Source organism: Plecotus auritus (assembly GCF_963455305.1).
Source record: "Plecotus auritus genome assembly, chromosome: 3".
Taxonomy (NCBI): Eukaryota; Metazoa; Chordata; class Mammalia; order Chiroptera; family Vespertilionidae; genus Plecotus; species Plecotus auritus.
Genome location: NC_137772.1, coordinates 197,787,478 through 197,807,142, shown reverse-complemented (window position 1 = coordinate 197,807,142; position 19,665 = coordinate 197,787,478). Strand labels below are relative to the sequence as shown.

The window sequence follows — 19,665 nt, the reverse complement described above, 5'->3', positions numbered from 1 at the left end:
AACAGGAAAAGAGATAACTTTTAAAAATTATTTTCTACTGCTAATTTTTCCCAAAAAAAAAATTGAATGATAAACTAAAGTTTTTATAAGGAGAGAAATATCTCTCTAAAAAAAAATTTTAATTCTCCACCAATAAGAAAATAAAACAACTTTTCAATCACTTGTAAGATTTTCTCAAATCATGATCTCACCTTCTTTTTCTTGAAAACTGCTAATCCAGTTGTAACCTTTGAATCTGTTTCCTTTTCTGGACTGTTTGTTAAAGTAGTCAATGATCTTGAACTTTTGGCTTTGTCTGCTTCCTCTTCATTATCTATATCTTCATATTCTTCATATTCCTCTACTTTACCATGCTTATCCAAACCTCTCCTTGAATGGGTTTCTATTAAAGTTCCTATTTTCTTGTTTCTAACTAATATTTTGAATTTTAATGCCTACAGAGACAATTTGAAAGACAGATACAATTACACATTTACAGGTAAATTTGCATTTGTAACAGTCATTGGAAAGTCTTTCATCAGATTTGCAGTTAGCTCACAGTAGTAACACATGTAAGAGCTCCATCTTTTCCATACCTCTATAGGAACCCTAATAGACTTTAATATAGTAATATTATAGCATTGACCAAAATTCACCAAAAAATAAGCCTGTTATGATTGTTGTAGATTCATTTCTGACTTCAGAATTAGAGAATCAGAATCCTGGTTGTGAGACTGGAATATGCCTCTTTAACAAGTCTCCAGGCAATTTTTTTTTTTTTTTTGTACATTGAAGACTGAGTGCAGTATGATAAAATCACTTTATCTCTAATTCCTTATTTACCCATTGGAAAGCATTTCCTTACTTTAGTATGGAAGCAAAAACTTTAATGAAAACTGTATATCCAAATGCTAAAAATGGATTTATAAATAATAGGAGGAGGAATTCTATTCCTATAAAGCTAAAATTATTATAATTTACCGAATTATATCATGATTCTTAGACTAAATGTTTCGTGGTGTTTCCAGCACTTTGCACAAGTTATTTAATGTTTATTTTCTGTCACAATTGGACAAATTTAGCCTGTGTGCATTATTATGAGGTGAAAGTTTTTCCATATGTTCAGTTTCTTTTGTCTGTCTCAATTCTATCATGAGCCCTGTGCTCTTGTCACTACTGTCAAAACACCTTCATCTTTAAATTTTTCACTCAGTTAAATAAAATGAGTAAAAAATATAAAGGGAAATATTCAAATATTACAAAAAAGACTGTTTTGCACCAAAATGATGACATAGCAAAATTAAACTCTTTGTTGTTAAACAATACTATCATGCAAAAAAAAAAAAAAGTTCACTTATCATCTGGTAAAAATTGGGGCCAGCAGAGGAAACTAAGAAGGAAGAAGGGCCAGAGAAGAATGAAGAAAGCCTCAAAAATGTGGAGTTAACACAAGAAAGTGCTTTAAGGGAAGGAAGGAGGCATCCCCAGTGTTTAATGCTGTCAAGGGAATAAGTCAGATAAAGACTGAAATAGGTCCATTAGAATTTATCATCAGGAAAGTATTTGATGACCAAAATGAGATATTTACTACGGTGCAGTTGCAAGAGGAAGCCCGATTAGGTAGGTTGTGAGGAGATGAGAAAGTGAAAAATTTGGTTAAGTCCAGGAATAAAAAAATTAAAAAATAGCTGGAAATGAAACTGAAATCCTGAGTGTAAGATTGGGGGTGGGGGGGGGGGCGTGGGTACCTTTTTTAAACCAAATACTAGCATATGCTCAACTGAATATGGAAAGGGAATCATAGAGACAGTTACATTGAGCAGATTAAAACAGGGAACCTGCAACCCAGGTGCTGAGGTACTGGGCTGAGGTTGTGAAGATAAATACACAGACATTTCAATTTGTACATAATTCTTAACATACAAAATATAGTCACCTAAATGTTCATAGAAACATTTCTAAGCAACACATTACAAAGATACACCTCCACAAATAATCAAATTTAAGCATTTTCAATGATCTCTAATGCAGTTTCATGAACCAATAGCATAGTGACTTAGTTTTTCTTTTGGTCTTAACCTGAGCTTCTCAGATAAAAGGTTACCTCTGGTGAAGGTAGTTTGTCTGAAAAATCATCAAGCATATCAGACAGCAAGGCATCTCCCAAAATAGACTGCAAAATGTCTGCTATCACTTCTTGCTGGGAAGGGGAGCAGTGATTTTCTAAAGAGAGCACCACTGGGTAGTCAGATGTCTAAAAAATTAACCATCACTACAGTTATTTCTCAGAACTCCTTAATAACTTTAATGTAATTAAAAGAAGCACTTAATCTATTTTAACACTTACTTCTAATGTTCAATACCTTTGGAAAATAATGATTTTTTAAACTGAAAGTACTTTTAAGTTTGACAAATCAGAGAACATTAAATCTATAGGAAAAGAAAAATGATTACTATTTGCACCAGAAGTATAGGGAACAACTGAAGCATACAACAACAGGTACTTATTTAAATCAATAATGGCATAGCCACTTAAAGACATAATATAGATTGGTTAAGAGGAGGTGCAAAAAAAAAAGGAGGTGCAGCTATATACTAGTACACTGCTGTAGAAATATGTCTATAGTATAGTCTTATGAAGAAAAGCAGTTGCCAGAGAATATGAGGTTACACTTCTATTTTTCAAAGTACATATGTATATGTTTATTTATATGTGTTTAAATGTGAGGGAAAAAACTTTAACACTGGTAAGTTAAGGAAAATGTTAATTTCCTACTTTTTCCATTTTAAATTCTAAAATCAAAACTTATTGTTTTATCATTTAAAACAATGATAAAGATATTTCTAGTTTTTAATAATATAGGAGATATATTAAAGAAGGGTGACTCTACAAAGACATTTTCTGCCCTTTCTCACCACTGTAAATTTGAAATTTGCTACAAAAATAGAGATCACCACTCATTTTGGATCTTATTCAAAATTATTTTGTCTCCATATATGATCATCAGGTCACAAATTTACCAACTTTATAAGCAAGCCAGGGAATTGCAGGGTCTGCCGCATTATCCCAGACATTTAAGTAGGATATATATTATACCTTTTTAATGGATCAGAATCTTACTTTCTTGCTGCTGCTGTAACAGGTTACTACAAACTTGGTTGCTTGAAACAACAGAAATTTATTCTCTCACAATTCTGGAGGCCAAAAATTTAAAATCAGTATCACTGGCTAAAAAAATATTTCAAAGTATCAACAGGCTCTAGGGCAAATCTGTTCTTTGTCTCTTTCAGCTTCAGGTGTTGCCAACATTCCTTGGCTTGAGACCATATCACTCCAATCTCTGTCCTCCCTCCCGGTGTCTTCACATTGCTTCCTCCCCTGGGGGCTTAAAATCTTCCTCTGTCTCCCTCATAAGGATACGTATGATGGCATTTAGGGCCCACACAGATAATCCAGGATTTAAAAAATCCTCTCATTCAAATTCTTTAGCTTTATCACATTAGTAAATACCCCTTTTTGTAAATAGAGTAGCATTTAGAGTTTCCAAAAATGAGAACCTAATTTCTTCAGGGACCCATATTCAGCCTACTACAATATATGTTCTTATACACACATATATAGTCTCCATCTAATACTAAGAAAATGTGTAAAAAATTTTCCAAAAATAAAAAGTGATTTAGAAACTAGGCAAAGTGATAGCCTAGCAGATGGGGAAAGCTCTTCTTTTTTTTTTTTTTTTTTTTTTTCTGGCTTCTGTGGTGGTCCTCGGCTCCAACCTCTGGAAAGGTGCTCTTGTCTTTTATCCTTCATGGCCACATCTAAAGTAAGTATTGAGGAGTTTGCTTTTCTTATAGCTCACTTCCTGACCCAGGGTTGTTTTAATGCTCACCTGCGTCACACTTGTGTTTTGTTTCGGTTTTGACAATATAATTACCTTTAAAAATTAGTTTTCTTATGTATTTGCTTCTAAATAAGTTACATGTGCCAGTATCTATGCGCAAAATTATGTCCTCAATCAAGTTACCAAATCTACTTTATTTCATTGCTATCTCTTTCCCAAATTAATGGTAGAAAATCCAAACTTCATCTTTGCCACAAAATTGAGTTATGCTGTTCAACTGAGAAAGTTCATTGAATCTTGCTGCTCAAAGCCTTTTTTTCATTTTGTCTCCTTCTCTTTGGAATCTTAGAAGCTATAAGGGTTTCCATCCTTGCAAGACCTTTAACTTCTAAGATTGTCTCTATTTTTTTTTTTTCTTTCATTACCCACTCTGGATTAAGTGAGAGAGTTTGCTATACAAATATTTGGAAAAAGTATTTCAGATTAACGGTTAATATTGCAAGTTCAAAGGCTTTGAGACATTTCTGAAAAAGAGTAAGAAGGCCAGAATAGACAAGCAAACAAGGGAGAAAGGCCAAAGGATAGGAAGGGTAATAGAAAACAGGGGATGTAGGGTTTTGTAGCCTTCATTCTGAGTGGGATTGAAAGTTTTGAGAAGGGGAATGTCATGATCTGACTTACCAAAAAGTCACTCTGTCTGATACATTGAGATGAAACTGCAGGGAAGAAAGAAGAAAAGCAGGAACATTGGATATGAAGTCATTGCAATAATCCATGTGAGAGGAAATGGTGGTTGACCAGGACAGTGACAATGAGAATGGGAAGAAGGGATTAAAGAAAGTAGAGCCAACAGGACTTGCTAAAAAACTGACTGAGATGTTGGAGAAAAGGAGGAGAGAGTTAAAGTTGACAATAATGATTTATTTTAGGCTTACATACATAGAAGTTACCATTCAATGAAATTGGGAAGACCATGAAAAGAGTGGGACTGGCAGAAAGAGGACTATCTGGAGCTCAAATCTAAATACCTTATGTTAAATATGCCTATTAAATATGCAAGTAGAATGTGTGTGTAGTTGTCTGTATTGGTGTAGAGTTCAAGCAGGAAGTTAGGATAAAGATATAAATTTAGAATTATTAGAAATGGTGTGTTTAAGAAAATCAATGCCATTCATCAACATTTTAAATTAAGAAATTTTTCATATTTCATATTTTGTGAATATTTACTTACTTTATACTATATTTCTAATAAATGATACAGCAATTTATTTAAGTTATGTTTATTTTTAATACTTTTTATTTATTTTTATTGATTTCAGAGAGGAAGGGGGAGGGAAAGAGAGAGAAACATCAATGATGAGAGGGAACCATTGATTGGCTGCCTCCTGCATGCCCCCTACTGGGGATTGAGTTGGAAATCCAGGCATGTGCCCTTGACCGGAATCGAACCTGGAACCCTTCAGTCTGCAGGCCAATGCTCTATCCACTGAGCCAAACCAGCCAGGGCAAGTTATGTTTATTTTTATAGTTAATACACTGATCTATTTAGGAGAATTTTAAGTTTATCAAATTTATGTTTAATTTAATAGATATGCATTAATTTATTAGATATACATTAAGTATTCAGTAAGATTAGATTAAATATCTTCAATTTTACAACAATTGAACTAATTAAGAAAGAAATCAAATATACTAAGTTAACAAAAACAATTTAAAATATATAAAGGTGCTTAATTAGCCAAGTTTATAAATGGGCCAAGTATTCAAAACTGAGTGATTATTAAAACCTACCCAATTTATAGATTAGGATTTGTAAACTGACTTTAAAAGCTCTAGAAAGAACTGGGTCTTTGAATCTAGCTTTAACAATTGAATAGTAATTTTAAAATCCAAAATAAACTTGTAAACATTTTTGTTGTAGAAATAGTTGCCACTTGCCCAGCCATTTTGCCTCAGTGGTTGAGCGTAGACCCATGCACCAGGAGGTCACTAATTCGATTCCTGGCCAGGGCATTCCTGGGTTGCAGGTTCTTTCCCCAGTATGGGACATGCAGGAGGCAGCCAATCGATGTTTCTCTCTCATTGATGTTTCTACCTCTTTCTCTTTCTCTCTCTCTCTCTCTCTCTCTCTCTCTCTCTCTCTCTTTCTCTCTCTCTCTCTCCCTTCTTCTCTGTTTAAAATCAATAAAAAGATATTTTAATTAAATAGTTGCCACCATAGTCATTAAAAAAGTCAACAATGGAGATAATACATTTCTAACACGTTTTATGTTTGAATCTTGAAAGTAAAATAGTTGAATATTGGTAAAATATTTATTATTATATAGAACTACTATTACATAGAAAAATATTTCTCAAACTTTTTTTCATACATTAAGAAATATATTTATGATGAAATAATCACACATATTATATAATTAAACAAAACATTCCATGAAACATGTACCTTACTACTAGAGATTAACTTTGATAAATCTATCATTAACTATCTATCACTGCCTACTAATGGATCATAACCCATAATTTGAAAATCACTAATCCAAACTAATGCCAAGGATCATAGAATTTTGAAACATGTAAATTATATTGTGTTTAAATATAATTTAATAAAGATACACACGTACTATGAATGCATATTTGTGTATGGCTTGAATAACAGTTTTAAACAAGAGTTTGCTGGTGAGTGTATAACCATGGTACACAACAGGTTCATTTTGTGATCCATCCCAGCAATCAATTTCCAGACACCGGCATCCTTTCACAAGGGCACTAGCAAAATGTAAACAAAATAAATAATCATTCCTGGATCATTAAAAATGTTAAAATGTTCCAAAGACTACTTGCAATTTTGCAATAAATTTGTAAATGAATTCATAACAAAGATAAGTTGTTGTGTTGAACTGAACACACTTTTCTTCTTCTTTACTGTGAGCATGGCCTAACATGGAGCAACTATGGGCCAACCACAGTTCCAGCACCGCCAAGAGGGTGGCAGGGCTATGGACTCTGACTCCTGCAATTTCTACCTATTACTTATGCTTTAAGTTCTATATGTCTCATAGAAAACGTTTGATATACAATTCACTATCAATAAATATTTATTGTCACCCTAGCTTGTTTGGCTCAGTGGATAGAGCATCGACCTGCGGACTTAAATGTCCCAGGTTCGATTCTGCTCAAGGGCACATGCCCAGGGTTGTGGGCTCATCCTCAGTGGGAGGCGTGTAGGAGGCAGCCAATCAATGAGTCTCTCTCATCATTGATGTTTCTCTCTCTCTCTCTCTCCTTATCCCTTCCTCTTGGAAATCAATAAAAATATATTAAATAAATAAATAAATAAATAGATAGATAGATATTTCCTGTGTTTATATTAGAAAAAACTGAGAGCTATAGGTATGTAAGAAGAAAATGGAAGGCAGACAGAAGTGATCCTCTAAACAAAGTCTTGGAAGGGAGACAAATGAATGAAAAGAAGCTGATTTGAAACATCAGAATCTTAGATGTGATACTTATGTATCAGGGAGATGGTTTAAAAAAAAGGTCCCTTGCCATACATGAAGACATTTTTCCCATAGAAAACCAAGTTAGCATTTGTTTTCCAAAACAAATATTAATTTAGCCCACTGTGTCCAGGCCAGCGGTTCTCAGTCAGGACAATTTTGCCTCCTAGGCAACATTTGACAATGTGTGGAGATATTTTTGATTACCATAACTGGGGATGGAGGAGAGGTTTGTGACTGGCATCTAGTGGGTAGAGGCCAGGCCAGGAATGCTGGTAAACAAAGAATTATCTGACATAAAATGTGAAGAATTTGAGAAATGTTTCCCTGAGACATAAAAACCTGCAGAAGAGAGTGTGGTCCCAGCACAAAGTATTTGATGTAGAATCAGTGATTCTTTCAACAGAAATACAGAGTTCCGAATAAACCACTCGCAAAAAAAATAGACATTTTAGATCTAGTATTTCTTTGGGGATCATTTTAGTCAACTTTTCAGGGAGATGACTCCAGCAATATTTAGGTAGGAGTGTAACTGAGGAAAGATAAAGCAATTATGACACTGAAGCTGAGGTGCTGAATTCAGGGGGGAAACAAAAGAAAGAAAAAAAAAAAAGGACCTTATGTTCCTTTGGGAATTACATAGATGAAAGATGAAAGTGACCTGAAGAGGTAGGGCATTAAAGGGGAAGAGAATTAATAATTTTATTTATATTGGAGGCTTCATTAAGCAATATAAAGCTAAATGGTTCATAAGTTATTTGTTGAGGTTTTGGGGTGGTTTGCTTTTTAAGACCATTTTGTCTTACTTTTTAAGTGCACACTGCTTTGTTCAGGTATATAGAGATGCACTGTAATGCAAAATCCAGAGTGTCTTAGTCCACTTGTCCCAGTGTTGGAGGAATATCCTGAGAACCCTCTTCTAAGAAAATCTTGTTTGACCCACTGGTAGTTCCATGGGCAAATAAGGTGGCTACCTAATTTTAAGTATAAGTTCTAAAATGGGCTATATGTGTAGAAATCAAACTGAATCTATTTCTCAGCTTATGTGTTTATTTATTTGGATTTTAAATTGTAGAATAATCAATATCTGTTTGTAAAGTTTGATAATTTTCATGAAAGAATGTTTGTTTTGCTCTCCACTCAGTTGATTGTCAAAGTATATTTCTTGCCCTGTTTATCAACACAGATATCAGTTGCTTGGGGTGCTAACAGAGAATAATCTTGAACTCTCTAGTGGGAAAACAAAAGACAAAAAAAAAAAAAAAAACTACCAAAAATTCAGTTGTGGAAGAAAACTTTTCATGAATGACAACCTACCTAATATTGATTGTTGCTACATACTTCTCTCGATAGTTCTGATTTTATCCTTGGATCCAAACAACCTTTACCAAACTACAGATATTGACTCCTTGATATGATTCCCAGCAAAAGTGATTTGAGTTACTCAGAGGAATATACAAGAAAGTATGTAAGAGAAAGTCTCCTCCAGTGGTGAAGCCATTTTCTACTATTTCACATTGACCCCTTTTTGGGGAATGAATAATGAAAATTACTGTCTCTGTATAGAAATGCTCCACTTAAATAAGTTTGAGGGACTTTATATGGATTAAAATATTTAATGCTATTAGAACAGTTTATATTAGTTTTTCTCTTTTAAAGATGAGGCAATTAGACACAAGGAGTTTATGTTTGTCACATAATTAACAAATGAGAAAAAGTGAGGAAAGATCAGTACCAGAAACTTAAACATTAACAGGTAAGCATTGTCTTCTAAAATGATCTAAAATGATATCTTCCACAAGTAGGTAGAAAAATAGAGGAAGAAATACAATTAAATTTAAATATTCAGTTGCTTGTAACATATTCTTGGAATTCAAAAGTAATTATATTTCTAAATCAACCTGCTTAAAATTTATATTTTTAATTAAAATAATAAAGTATGAATAGAAAATTCTATAATGAATGTATAGCTATGAGTTGGGCTATTCTTACATAATTCTAAGTGGATACACTTCTGAGTTTGTAAAGTTATGTATTTACTTAGATTTTAAATTGGAGAAACAATTTAACTGGGAAAAGGAGGTCAGCAGGCAGAATTAGGAGGAGAGTGAAAGATTACATAGTCACTGAAAGGTAGGTCTCCAAGATATGTGCAAATCAAAATGGCTCTTTCCTATGTGATTGCCTAATATGCACAGCCTGCTTTTACTGCGAATTCCCACCAATGAGGCAGACACCAGTGGGAACTTCCAAGGGTTTTAAAATGTAATAAATTTAAAAATCCAAATAAATACCTTTCATATCCCCAAATGTCACTTGGCCCCACTAGTTGGTCAGATATCAAGTATGTATTATGTGAACTTGAGATAAAATAATCACTTAATGGATGGTGCATATCTTGATAAACATTATTAAATTCTTTACTAAATAGTAGGCATTCAGATGAACACAGGTATCTTGAAAAACCTTCAAATGACATCTGGCTTGCTTGCTTAACTATAAAAAAAAAAGAAGTAAAAAGGTGTAGTAATATCATTAGCAGTATAAACATTATATCTCTCTTTAAAACATATTCAGTAATAGAGCATGTTTCTAAAATATTCATTTAGAATTAACATTAATACTATTTTTGTCTTTGGAACCAAATTTTTCTAAGCGATACCTTAATTCTTCAACATTCAAGTAGAGAATGTATTATTCAATTATCTCTGATTTTTTTATGTATTAAAAATATACACAAGTACAAATGTTATAGATCAATGAATTTCCACAGGCTAAACATCTAGCTAACAAGCACCCAGGTCACAGGTCACAACATTAGAACATCCCAAAAGCTTGCTTCCTGCTAACATTCAATCTCTCCCCACAACCCACCCAAGGGTATTCAATGGTCCAGCTTCTAACAGCATATCTTCATTGTCTCTTGGTTTTGTGCTTTCTGTGAATGATCTCATACAGTTTGTATTTTGTGACTGGTTTATTTTACTCAACATCATTTCTAAGATTTATTCTTTCAGTTAGACATTATTTGTTCCCATACTGTATAGTATTCCATTGAGTGATTACACCACAATTTATTCATCGATTCTATTTTTGATGAGCATTTAGATAATTTCCAGTTTGGGCTATTACAAAGAGTGTTGCTATAAACAATCAGTACCTCTTTTGTAACAAATGCTTAATATTGAATTGTTGGGTCATTTGTGCATTACCATCTTCAGTAAGTTATCTCTAAACTTTTATGCACAGTATGGTCTATAGCAAAATTATCTACTTAAGCAGAACACTGGTTCTGGAATCAGACATCTTGGGTTAAACCTATTCACTTATCATGTAATGAGAATGTTATTTAACTTCCTCCTATGTTTGGAATGATGGTAATGAGAGTACTTATCCTATATATGAGCTCTAAGTTGGTTGCTGTTGTTTTTGTTGTTTAATAATTCAATTCATCCTAAAATAAGAGCTGGTGTGAATATTCGCTTTAGACTAGAGAGTGATCCTTAGCAAAGAATTTTATCACTAGGAATTTATACTATAGAAATAGAGAGTCAAACAAAGATCAGTGTGCGAGAATGTTCACACTAGCATTATTTATAAATTAGAGGCCCAGTGCACAAAATTCGTGCACAGGGGAGGGGGGTGTCCCTCAGCCCAGCCACATGCTCTCCAATCTGGGACCCCTCAAGGGATGTCCGACTGCCCTTTTAAGCCCAATATTGGTGAAATCGGGCCTAAGCGGGCAGTCGGACATCCCTCTCACAATCCAGGACTGCTGGCTCCCAACTGCTCACCTGCCTGCCTTCCTGATTACCCCTAACTGCTTCTGCCTGCCAGCCTGATCACCTCCTAACCACTCCACTGCCAGCCTGTTTGCCCCTAACTGCCCTCCTCTGCAGGCCTGGTTCCCCCCAACTGCTCTCCCCTACAGGCCTGTGTCCCCCCAACTGCCCTCCCCTGAAGGCCTGGTCACCCTTAACTGCCCTCCCCTGCAGGCCTGGTACCCCCCAACTGCTCTCCCCTGCAGGCCTGGGTCCCTCCCAACTGCCTTTCCCTGCAGGCCTGGTCGCCCCCAACTTCCCTCCTCTGCTGGCTTGGTCACCCCTAACTGCCCTCCCCTGCAGGCTTGATCACCCCCAATTGCCCTCCCTTGCAGGCCTGGTCCCTCCCAACTGCCCTCACTTGCTGGCCATCTTGTGGTGGCCATCTTGTGTCCACACGGGGGCAGGATCTTTGACCACATGGGGGCAGCCATCTTGTGTGTTGGAGTGATGGTCAACCTGCATATTATTCTTTTATTAGATAGGATAGAGGCCTGGTGCATGGGTGGGGGCCAGCTGGTTTGCCCTGAAGGGTGTCCCGGATCAGGGTGGGAGTTCCCTTGGGGTGTGAGGCAGCCTGGGCAAGGGGCCTGTGGTGGTTTGCAGGCCAGCCATGCCCCCTGGCAACCCAAGTGGAGGCCCTGGTATCTGGGGTTTATTTATCTTCTACAATTGAAACTTTGTAGCCTGGAGCTGAGCCAAGCCTTCTGCTTGCTCCATGGCAGCAGCCATTTTTGGGGGGATTTATGTATCTTCTATAATTGAAACTTTGTAGCTTTAAGCGGAGGCCTGGGCGGGGGTGTGTGGAAAGCTTGGTTTCCTCCATCACCGGTGGCAACCCTAGCCTCATTTCTGTTTTGATTTATGTATCTTCTATCATTGAAACTTTGTAGCCTTGAGTGGAGGCATAGGCCAGCAAGGGCAGGCGGAAAGCTTGGCTTCCTCCATTGCCAGGGAAACCCAAGCCTCCCTCCTGCTCTCTGTGGCGGTAGCCATCTTGGTTGGGTTTATTTGCATATTCACTCCTGATTGGCTTGTGGGCGTGGCTTGTGGGTGTAGCAGAGTCATGGTTAATTTGCATATTACTCTTTTATTAGATAGGATGCTTAATAAGAGGAGGAAACAAATTAAAGCCCAAGATATAATACAATACTAAACAGCCTTTAAAACAATGTATCAGAAAAAAATATATAGTGACAAAAGTAAATGTTTATGATATCATAACAGTGAAAAACCTAGCATTCAAAAATACTATTACCATTTTAGTATAAAAAATAAAAGCTAGAAAAAAATGCATAGAGGACACTGTAGGCATGCAAGCTTTCTGTGTCAAAGTCATGCAAATTTATGGGAACTTGTGGGGCAAATGCATCATATATTGTAATAGTAACAGTTGCATAAATTGATTCTTTTTCCCAGTGCAATTAGCAGTAATTGGCTTATAGCCCTTTTGAACTAAAAAATAATTAAATTTTTTTGGTAATGGAATAGAAATCAAACTCATTTTGTGCCCTTTAAAACTACAAGATTGTGATGAGAACCTCGTGGATTTTTAAAAACCTCATTTGCTACATGTCATATAACAATATGGGATGAGCTGAGAATCTTGGCAACATTTGGGACTCTAAAATCATATTTAAAATTGGCCTTAATACGCCTCTAAAGTGATCAGTAAGCATGCATATGAAATGCAAAGACTTGGCTGTGTATGAAACCAAGTGAGGCAGAGGACATTCCAAAAAGTGAAATGGATGAACAGCACAGTGCAATATTATAGTTAAAATGCAAACACAATTCCAAGATGTCATTGCCACCATCTCGTTATTGTGTTGTATCTTTTACCACCTGCCGGTAGCAGTGCCAAAATATGTCTTTGAATATTCACAAAATCCGCTCTACTGAAAGTGCTTATCAGTGAATTTCTAGTCATTGATGATATAAAGAGCTTGAGCCAGAATATAAATCAATTCACTACTTCCTTAGAGAAAGTCTTTGCTGCTAAAAAATAAATAAATAAATAAGTTAACTGAATTCATCAGGTGTGCTAGTATTGTAATTGTTTTACATTCTGGTGCAAACTATCTTATTGCAAACCTAGAAAAGTTTTAATGGTGATTTGATCAAACTCCCATTTGCTGGCACTGCATTTAGTCCTATTATGCTTAAAACCCTCCCAAGTCTTTAGGTAGATCTGAGTCATGAAGCCAAAATCTTAATAAGGACCTACAAGACCACATGATTTGATCCCTTACTATCCCTCCAAATTCATCTCGCCCTCATTCTCCAAGTTCCAACCACACTATCCTCTTGTATCTTGAATTTTCCAACTCAGGTCCAACACTTTTCTTCCCTCAACTCAGACACTGCTCCCGCATTTTTGTGACATGACTAATTATTTTTCATCATTTAAGCCTAAGCTCAGATGTCACAGCCTCATAGAGGAATCTCCTAAACACCCAACCTAAACTAGACTTCCTGGGTGATTTACTCGCTTTGATTTTCTGTTTTATTTTTTCACAGTACAAAGCAACCTTTGACATTATACTTTTGTATCTCTAATTCTTCATTGTCAAAATTCCTCCAACCCCCATCAGGAATATAATAGATCTAGTTTGCCTTATTTCCCACTATATTTCCTCCCCTAAAAACATACTTGGTTGCCACAAATAAATATTTGAATAAATTATGAATGGGTGACTCAGTGAAGGAATCAGTTTGGTTCATATGCTATATGTTAAACACTGGTAGCCATAAACCAACTTTCAAAGGCAGAATTTGGACTTTCATACCTCCTTGTTAAATAAATATTTTGAGCTACCAATTAATTCCTGTAGGATTAAACACCATGCTTTAACTTAATTGTTACTTAGTCAACTGTAGAAATAATTTATTATGTAATGTTTGCATTATTTTATTTTAAAATGAGCATAAATAAAAAATTTTGAAGTTTTTCTTATCCATTGAAAGATGGAACAAAAATAAAAAAATATATGACAGCTCATTAGCCTAAGGCAGCAATTTTCAACCTTTTTCATCTCATGGTACACCTAAAGTAATTACTAAAATTTTGCAACACACCAAAAAATATATTTTTTCCCGATCTGACAAAGAAAGATAGGTATAATTTTGATACATTCACACTGGACAGCTATTTTTGTGTTTGCTTCGGTCATTATTTATTTATTCATTTATTTTTACAATCTAAAGGAAAAGAGGTCAATACCCCTGATTAAATAGTCAGGTATTGCATGTTTTAAAAATTCTTGTGGCACACCGGTTGAAAATCGCTGGCCTAAATGGTCATTTAATTTAAACCAGATGACTATATTCAAAAATAAAGAAAAAGCAAAATTTTGAAAATGTGTCTAAAATATTGTAGTTAATTATGTGTATAGACAGTGGAGAAATTAGTGATTTTGTAGTATTTTATGTCTTTCCTATAATTGTTTTCATTTAGCTAATTTATTCATGTGTTTTTTTCAATAATATAATATATAAAGATTGAATTGAATACTACCCATAACTGGATTTTTATCTTATTAATGACTATTTAGACACTTTCTTCTATTATAGTACATATAACAGAATCTTCATCTTGCTTTTTACCCCTAAGTTTATCTCTGAACATTTGACAGATATATAAAAGTGGTTAAAAGAAAGGAGCTGGAAAATGAAATAGGAAAGAAATACCATGTAGCTTTCTAAAAGATATATATACATGCTATAAAATACAATAATAAAACTACCAATATTTTATATTATCCAGAAGAAATTTGACCCACCCAAAAATTTGAATTTGATAACCATAGTTCATAAAAAAATGCTAAGAATGTAAATATTTGATAAAACTTTGAAATGCAAGCCTACCTTCTTCAATAGGCTCATATTTTTCAATGATCTCAGAAGCAATAGTTTCACTCATGTTAACTATATACTGCTCTTGTGTCAAAAAGTCATCCAGATTTTTTTCAAAAAGAAATTTCCGGTTTTCAGAATAGACATTGAAAATCTCAATAATTTCTTCTCTGTATACAATACTTCGATAAATTGATCTAAATTCTTCTATGGTGATTCTTCCTTGCTTCAGCCTGTCATTAGCCTACTAAAAAAAAATCACTATTGGGCTCATATTGTGAATATAAAAAAATACACAAACAATAAATTAGAATATTTGGTAACATATAGAGCAACTTATACTTGAAAGAAGATGAATCTTAGATTAGATTAGTATCTCAGATAAAATATATAAAACTATAGGAAGTGGTGCCAAAGTTGAGAAAAGGTTACTGGATCACCACCACTTAAAACCTAGTGGCTGTAGCAGGAGTAGAATAAGGTTTGGGAAAAGATGAGTATTCTAGTATGTTTTTGAAATACACATTTTCTTTTCCTATTCCAGACTCTGTCAGGGCCTTCTTGAAACCATGCTAGACAGTATGTATCCCATGCTACTAATATGCAGCCTGCACCATAAATGTCAGATAAAATCAAAGGCGTGCAAGATCACTGTAAACTACAGGTGCTGCAGAAATTAGGTAGTATCTGAAGGAGGTAGTATCTGCATATCAAGAAGGATTTGGGATAGTGACAAACAAGGTAGGTTCCAATAAGGACACATGGATTCACCTAGCTGTTCTGGAATTTTCATTTTTGAACTTTATGACATAAGAGAAAAAATTGGGCTGGCTCCAGTTATTAAAAGCTACAGCAACACTGTGAGGTTGAGTAAGAAAATGACTAGCAAAAGCAGAAGTTTAGTATCATTACCTGTGCAGTACTAATTGGAAGAGATGGAGAATTGCATCTAAGGGAACAGAGAGGATATAATCCAAGAGGATAAAAGCTAAAGAAGAAGTGACATCCAAGTGAAACCCCTTGTCCTCTCCCCCTGACATTTCAACAAGTTAACAAATTATAATTCAACAAAGAAAGCCCTGCACAACACATATGCATGCCTGAGAGACCCAGGCATTGACACATCTAAAGGTGGGCAACCAGGAATAAACAGGGAGACCAAATGGGAAGAAGTGCAGCCCTACATCGGGGAACTCACGGTTGGATCAGTAGCAGGTGCTTCCTTTGGCAGAGAGAAGCATGCAGGGTGGGGAGGGAAGTGGGCAGGTGGGGGAGCGACAGCAGGGCAAGTGGCAAGGGAGCGAACAGTGTTTGTTCAGCAATTCCTCTCCTGAGTATATACCTGAAAAACTCAAAATCATGTATTTGCAAAGATATAGGCAACCCTATGTTCATTGCAGCATTATTCCCGGGCTAAGACATGGAAATAACCAAAGTGTCCTGCTATAGAGGACTGGATAAAGAAGATGTGGTACATACACACAATGCAATGCTACTCAGCTCTAAGAAAAGATGAAATAGTGCTGTTTGCAGCAATATGGATGGACCTTGAGAACATTATGCTAAGTGAAATACTAGTAAGTCAGTCAGAAAAAGCTAACAACCATATGATATCCCTCATATGTGAGATATAAAACTGAAAGTCATGAACACAAACAGCAGTGTGGTGGTTGCCAGAGGGAAGGAGGTGAGGGGAGAAGGGGGTCCTAATGTAAGGTGTCAGGAGAAGATTTGACTTTGGGTGGTTGGCACCCAGTGCAATATACAGATCTTATAACATAGAAACCCACACCTGAAACCTATATGTTCAGGTTGACCAATATAAAAAGCAACTAAAGAACAGGTGTCAGTGAAAGTATGAAGGAAGAACTCAGAAGAACTTAAATATTAAAATTTTAGACACATAAGGGAGAGAAATCAGAAATGTCTGGTGTTAGAAAGAGTTAGAATAACTAGTGGAATAATAGTAACACAAATAACAAACTGAGGACAGAAAGTTCACCTTTGGGCCTTTAATTTCAGAAGAGGCTATGCATTTATATTTTAACTTTCTCATTAGACTGTAAACAGATTGAATGCAAGGAACATGGGCCATGTATTTTGGTGAAAAGCTAACAATTGGTAGACAAAATGGACTAATATATTCGTAGCTCCACAATATGTGAGACTTTGGACATATGAATTAAACTCTCTGAGCTTCATATTCTACATCTGCAAAATGGGGATAGATAATACTACCTATATCATCCAGTTGCTGTGCAGATTGGAGATGTACAAGATGGGCAGTTCTAGATTTCAATGTATTGTATGTCTTTTTTTATATCTGCTTCCCTCACCTCATCCATCCTAGCGTCTCATCTTTTGACAACTTGACCTATGCAGTGAACTCTTGGATACAATAGGGGACAAACATACTGGAAATGAACTCTACATTTCATGAGGAAAAGTTCAATGGTGATTACCAGAGAGTTTGATATGAGGAATTCAAGAAGCAGTCTGAGCTGGGACTCAACTATGAAGTTTTGCAGAAAAAGCTGTTTCATTTTAAACATTAAAGTATTTGGGCATCCAAGCAGAGACTTGGTTAAAGTGGAAAGAGAGGATTAGTGTGTTACAGGAGAAAACATGACAATAAGGATTTTGGAGTCAGAAATACCCAGATGTGAGTTCCCACAGTCATATGAGATATGAACAGATTACATCAATGTCTTCATCCTCTATATCCTTCTGTATTAAAAGAAGCTAATAATAACCTCCTTGAATGTTTATTTAAGAATAATGTGTGCAAAAACCTAACATAGTGCCTAGAACATGGCAGATGATGAACACATTTTATCATGTCTCCGTATATGGCTCTGTTATTCCTGATAGAAAACTTAAATTTTGTTCCCATGAGAGTAGTAATCCAAGCCACTGAAAGTCATAAGGTAGTGCATAGGAGGCTACAGAACTCACCTCCTCCCACAGACACACCAAATCTACAGCTGCATATGGTACAATTTTCTCTGAAAGAAATCCAGAAACCAGTGAGCAAATCCCACACATGGGGTGGATGAGGGGAAAACCCACATCAACAAGGGTAGGAGAGGAGGAAACATAATCTGTCTATCATCTCCAGCCCCAGCAGGGTGACCTATAATCTGGATGCAACTCCCAACTACCAGTTTCTCCCTGAGGAATGAAGGGTTTGGACCCAATACCTAGTGCCCCAACTGTTAAGATTCCCACGTGAGAGACAGGCTCCCAAAATACCTAGCTCTGAAAGCCAACTGGGCCTTGAGTCCACAAGACCCAAAAGACCACAGTCAACAGTTCTTCGTGGCTCCTGAGGACGGTGGCATTCCCCCTACACGCTCTCTCACCCCTCAGCACAGAGGCAGGACAGTGAAGCACCTAGTGTTCCCCTGCAAGAGGCCTATTTGGATATCTTAAAAGCTGCATAGAGTCTGAGAGTCATGCTTCTGATTTAACACACATCTAGGGGCCGAGTGTGCCATCTTCATGCTCCCCTGCTGCCTCACTTCAGATCACCAGCGTCTCCCTGAAAGAAGCTGTGCACACATCTGGCAACTGGGCTTTTGCAGCTGCTAGTCAGGGGATGAGCTCCTTGGTTGCCCGGCTCTGGTAGCCAGTGGGGCTTGCATTTGCGGGTGCTATGAGTCTGTTAACACACAAGGAAACTGCTCTTGACTGGCTGTTTCCCCAGGGCTCAGCACAGACACAGCCAGAGTCAGAGGCACCCAATTCCCAGGCTATCTCTGAGGGAGGCCAGGTTTAACACAACAACAACAAGGTTTAACACAGCTGCAGTTCTCCAGAGACTTTGTGTTGTCCTTCTGCCCTGCTCTGGGTTGGAGGTATCCCACTGGAGGGAACTTACAGCCTGGCTCTGGTGGACAGTGAGGCTTGTGTTCACCGGTTAAGCAGAACTGTGGCAAACAAAGAAAAAGTTCCTGGTTGTCTGTTCCCCTGGGCCTCAGAGCAAAGAGAGTGGACTGATGCCTCCACCCATCTCCCAGTCCTTCCCTGAAAGAGATCTATTTGCATATTTTGCCTGAGGGTCCAGCTTCCAATTAGCCTGCAGCCAGGTGCTGAGATCCCCCCTTTGGGACATTGGCAGGTCTTGGCACACACCCTCTGGGACTAGGAGCCACTAAGAATAAAGTGGCTTTGGGAAATCACAAAGGTTGTGAAAAATAAGAGCTAAGGCTGAGCTAAACAAGGAGGTTTATCTACTAAATGAGACAGCTTCCTTAAGACTAGCAGAGGTGAATGCTCCATCTAAGGCACAGAAAACAACAGTTAAAAAAATGTTATTAGGAAAATGTTCCAAACAAAAGAACATGATAAAACCCCACAAACAGACTTTAATGAAACAGAGATAAATGACATCTGTCAAAGAGTTCAAATAATGGTCATAAATATAATGGAATTTCCTCAAAAAATGTCAAAATAGACCTAAATATGTCCAACAATTCCACTTCTTGGTATTTCTCCAAAGGAAATAAAATCACTATCTTGTAAAGCTATCTGCACCCTTATGTTTATTGCAGCATTATTTACAATAGCCCAGCTATGGCAACAACAGAAGCGTCCATCAGATGACTAGATGAAGAAAATGTGATATGTATATCAGTCATAAAAAGGAAGAAGATTATGTAATTTGTG

The 19,665-nt window shown here is 36.4% G+C and overlaps 1 protein-coding gene across 1 annotated transcript in view; it reads right to left on the bottom strand.

Moving 5' to 3' along the window:
- The window catches only part of PLCZ1 (phospholipase C zeta 1), a gene marked incomplete at its 3' end in the record, with an annotated part of 47,030 nt that overhangs the window by 15,234 nt on the left and 12,131 nt on the right, over positions 1–19,665 (bottom strand). Inside the window, exons 2-6 of the mRNA XM_080659370.1 lie at positions 15,010–15,241; positions 9,616–9,817; positions 6,446–6,590; positions 2,084–2,233; positions 192–434 (exon numbers count right to left, since the gene is read on the bottom strand). Of these exons, the coding sequence (XP_080515496.1) occupies positions 192–434; positions 2,084–2,233; positions 6,446–6,590; positions 9,616–9,817; positions 15,010–15,064 (795 nt within the window). The 5' untranslated portion in view covers positions 15,065–15,241. The remainder of the gene's footprint in view (positions 1–191; positions 435–2,083; positions 2,234–6,445; positions 6,591–9,615; positions 9,818–15,009; positions 15,242–19,665) is intronic.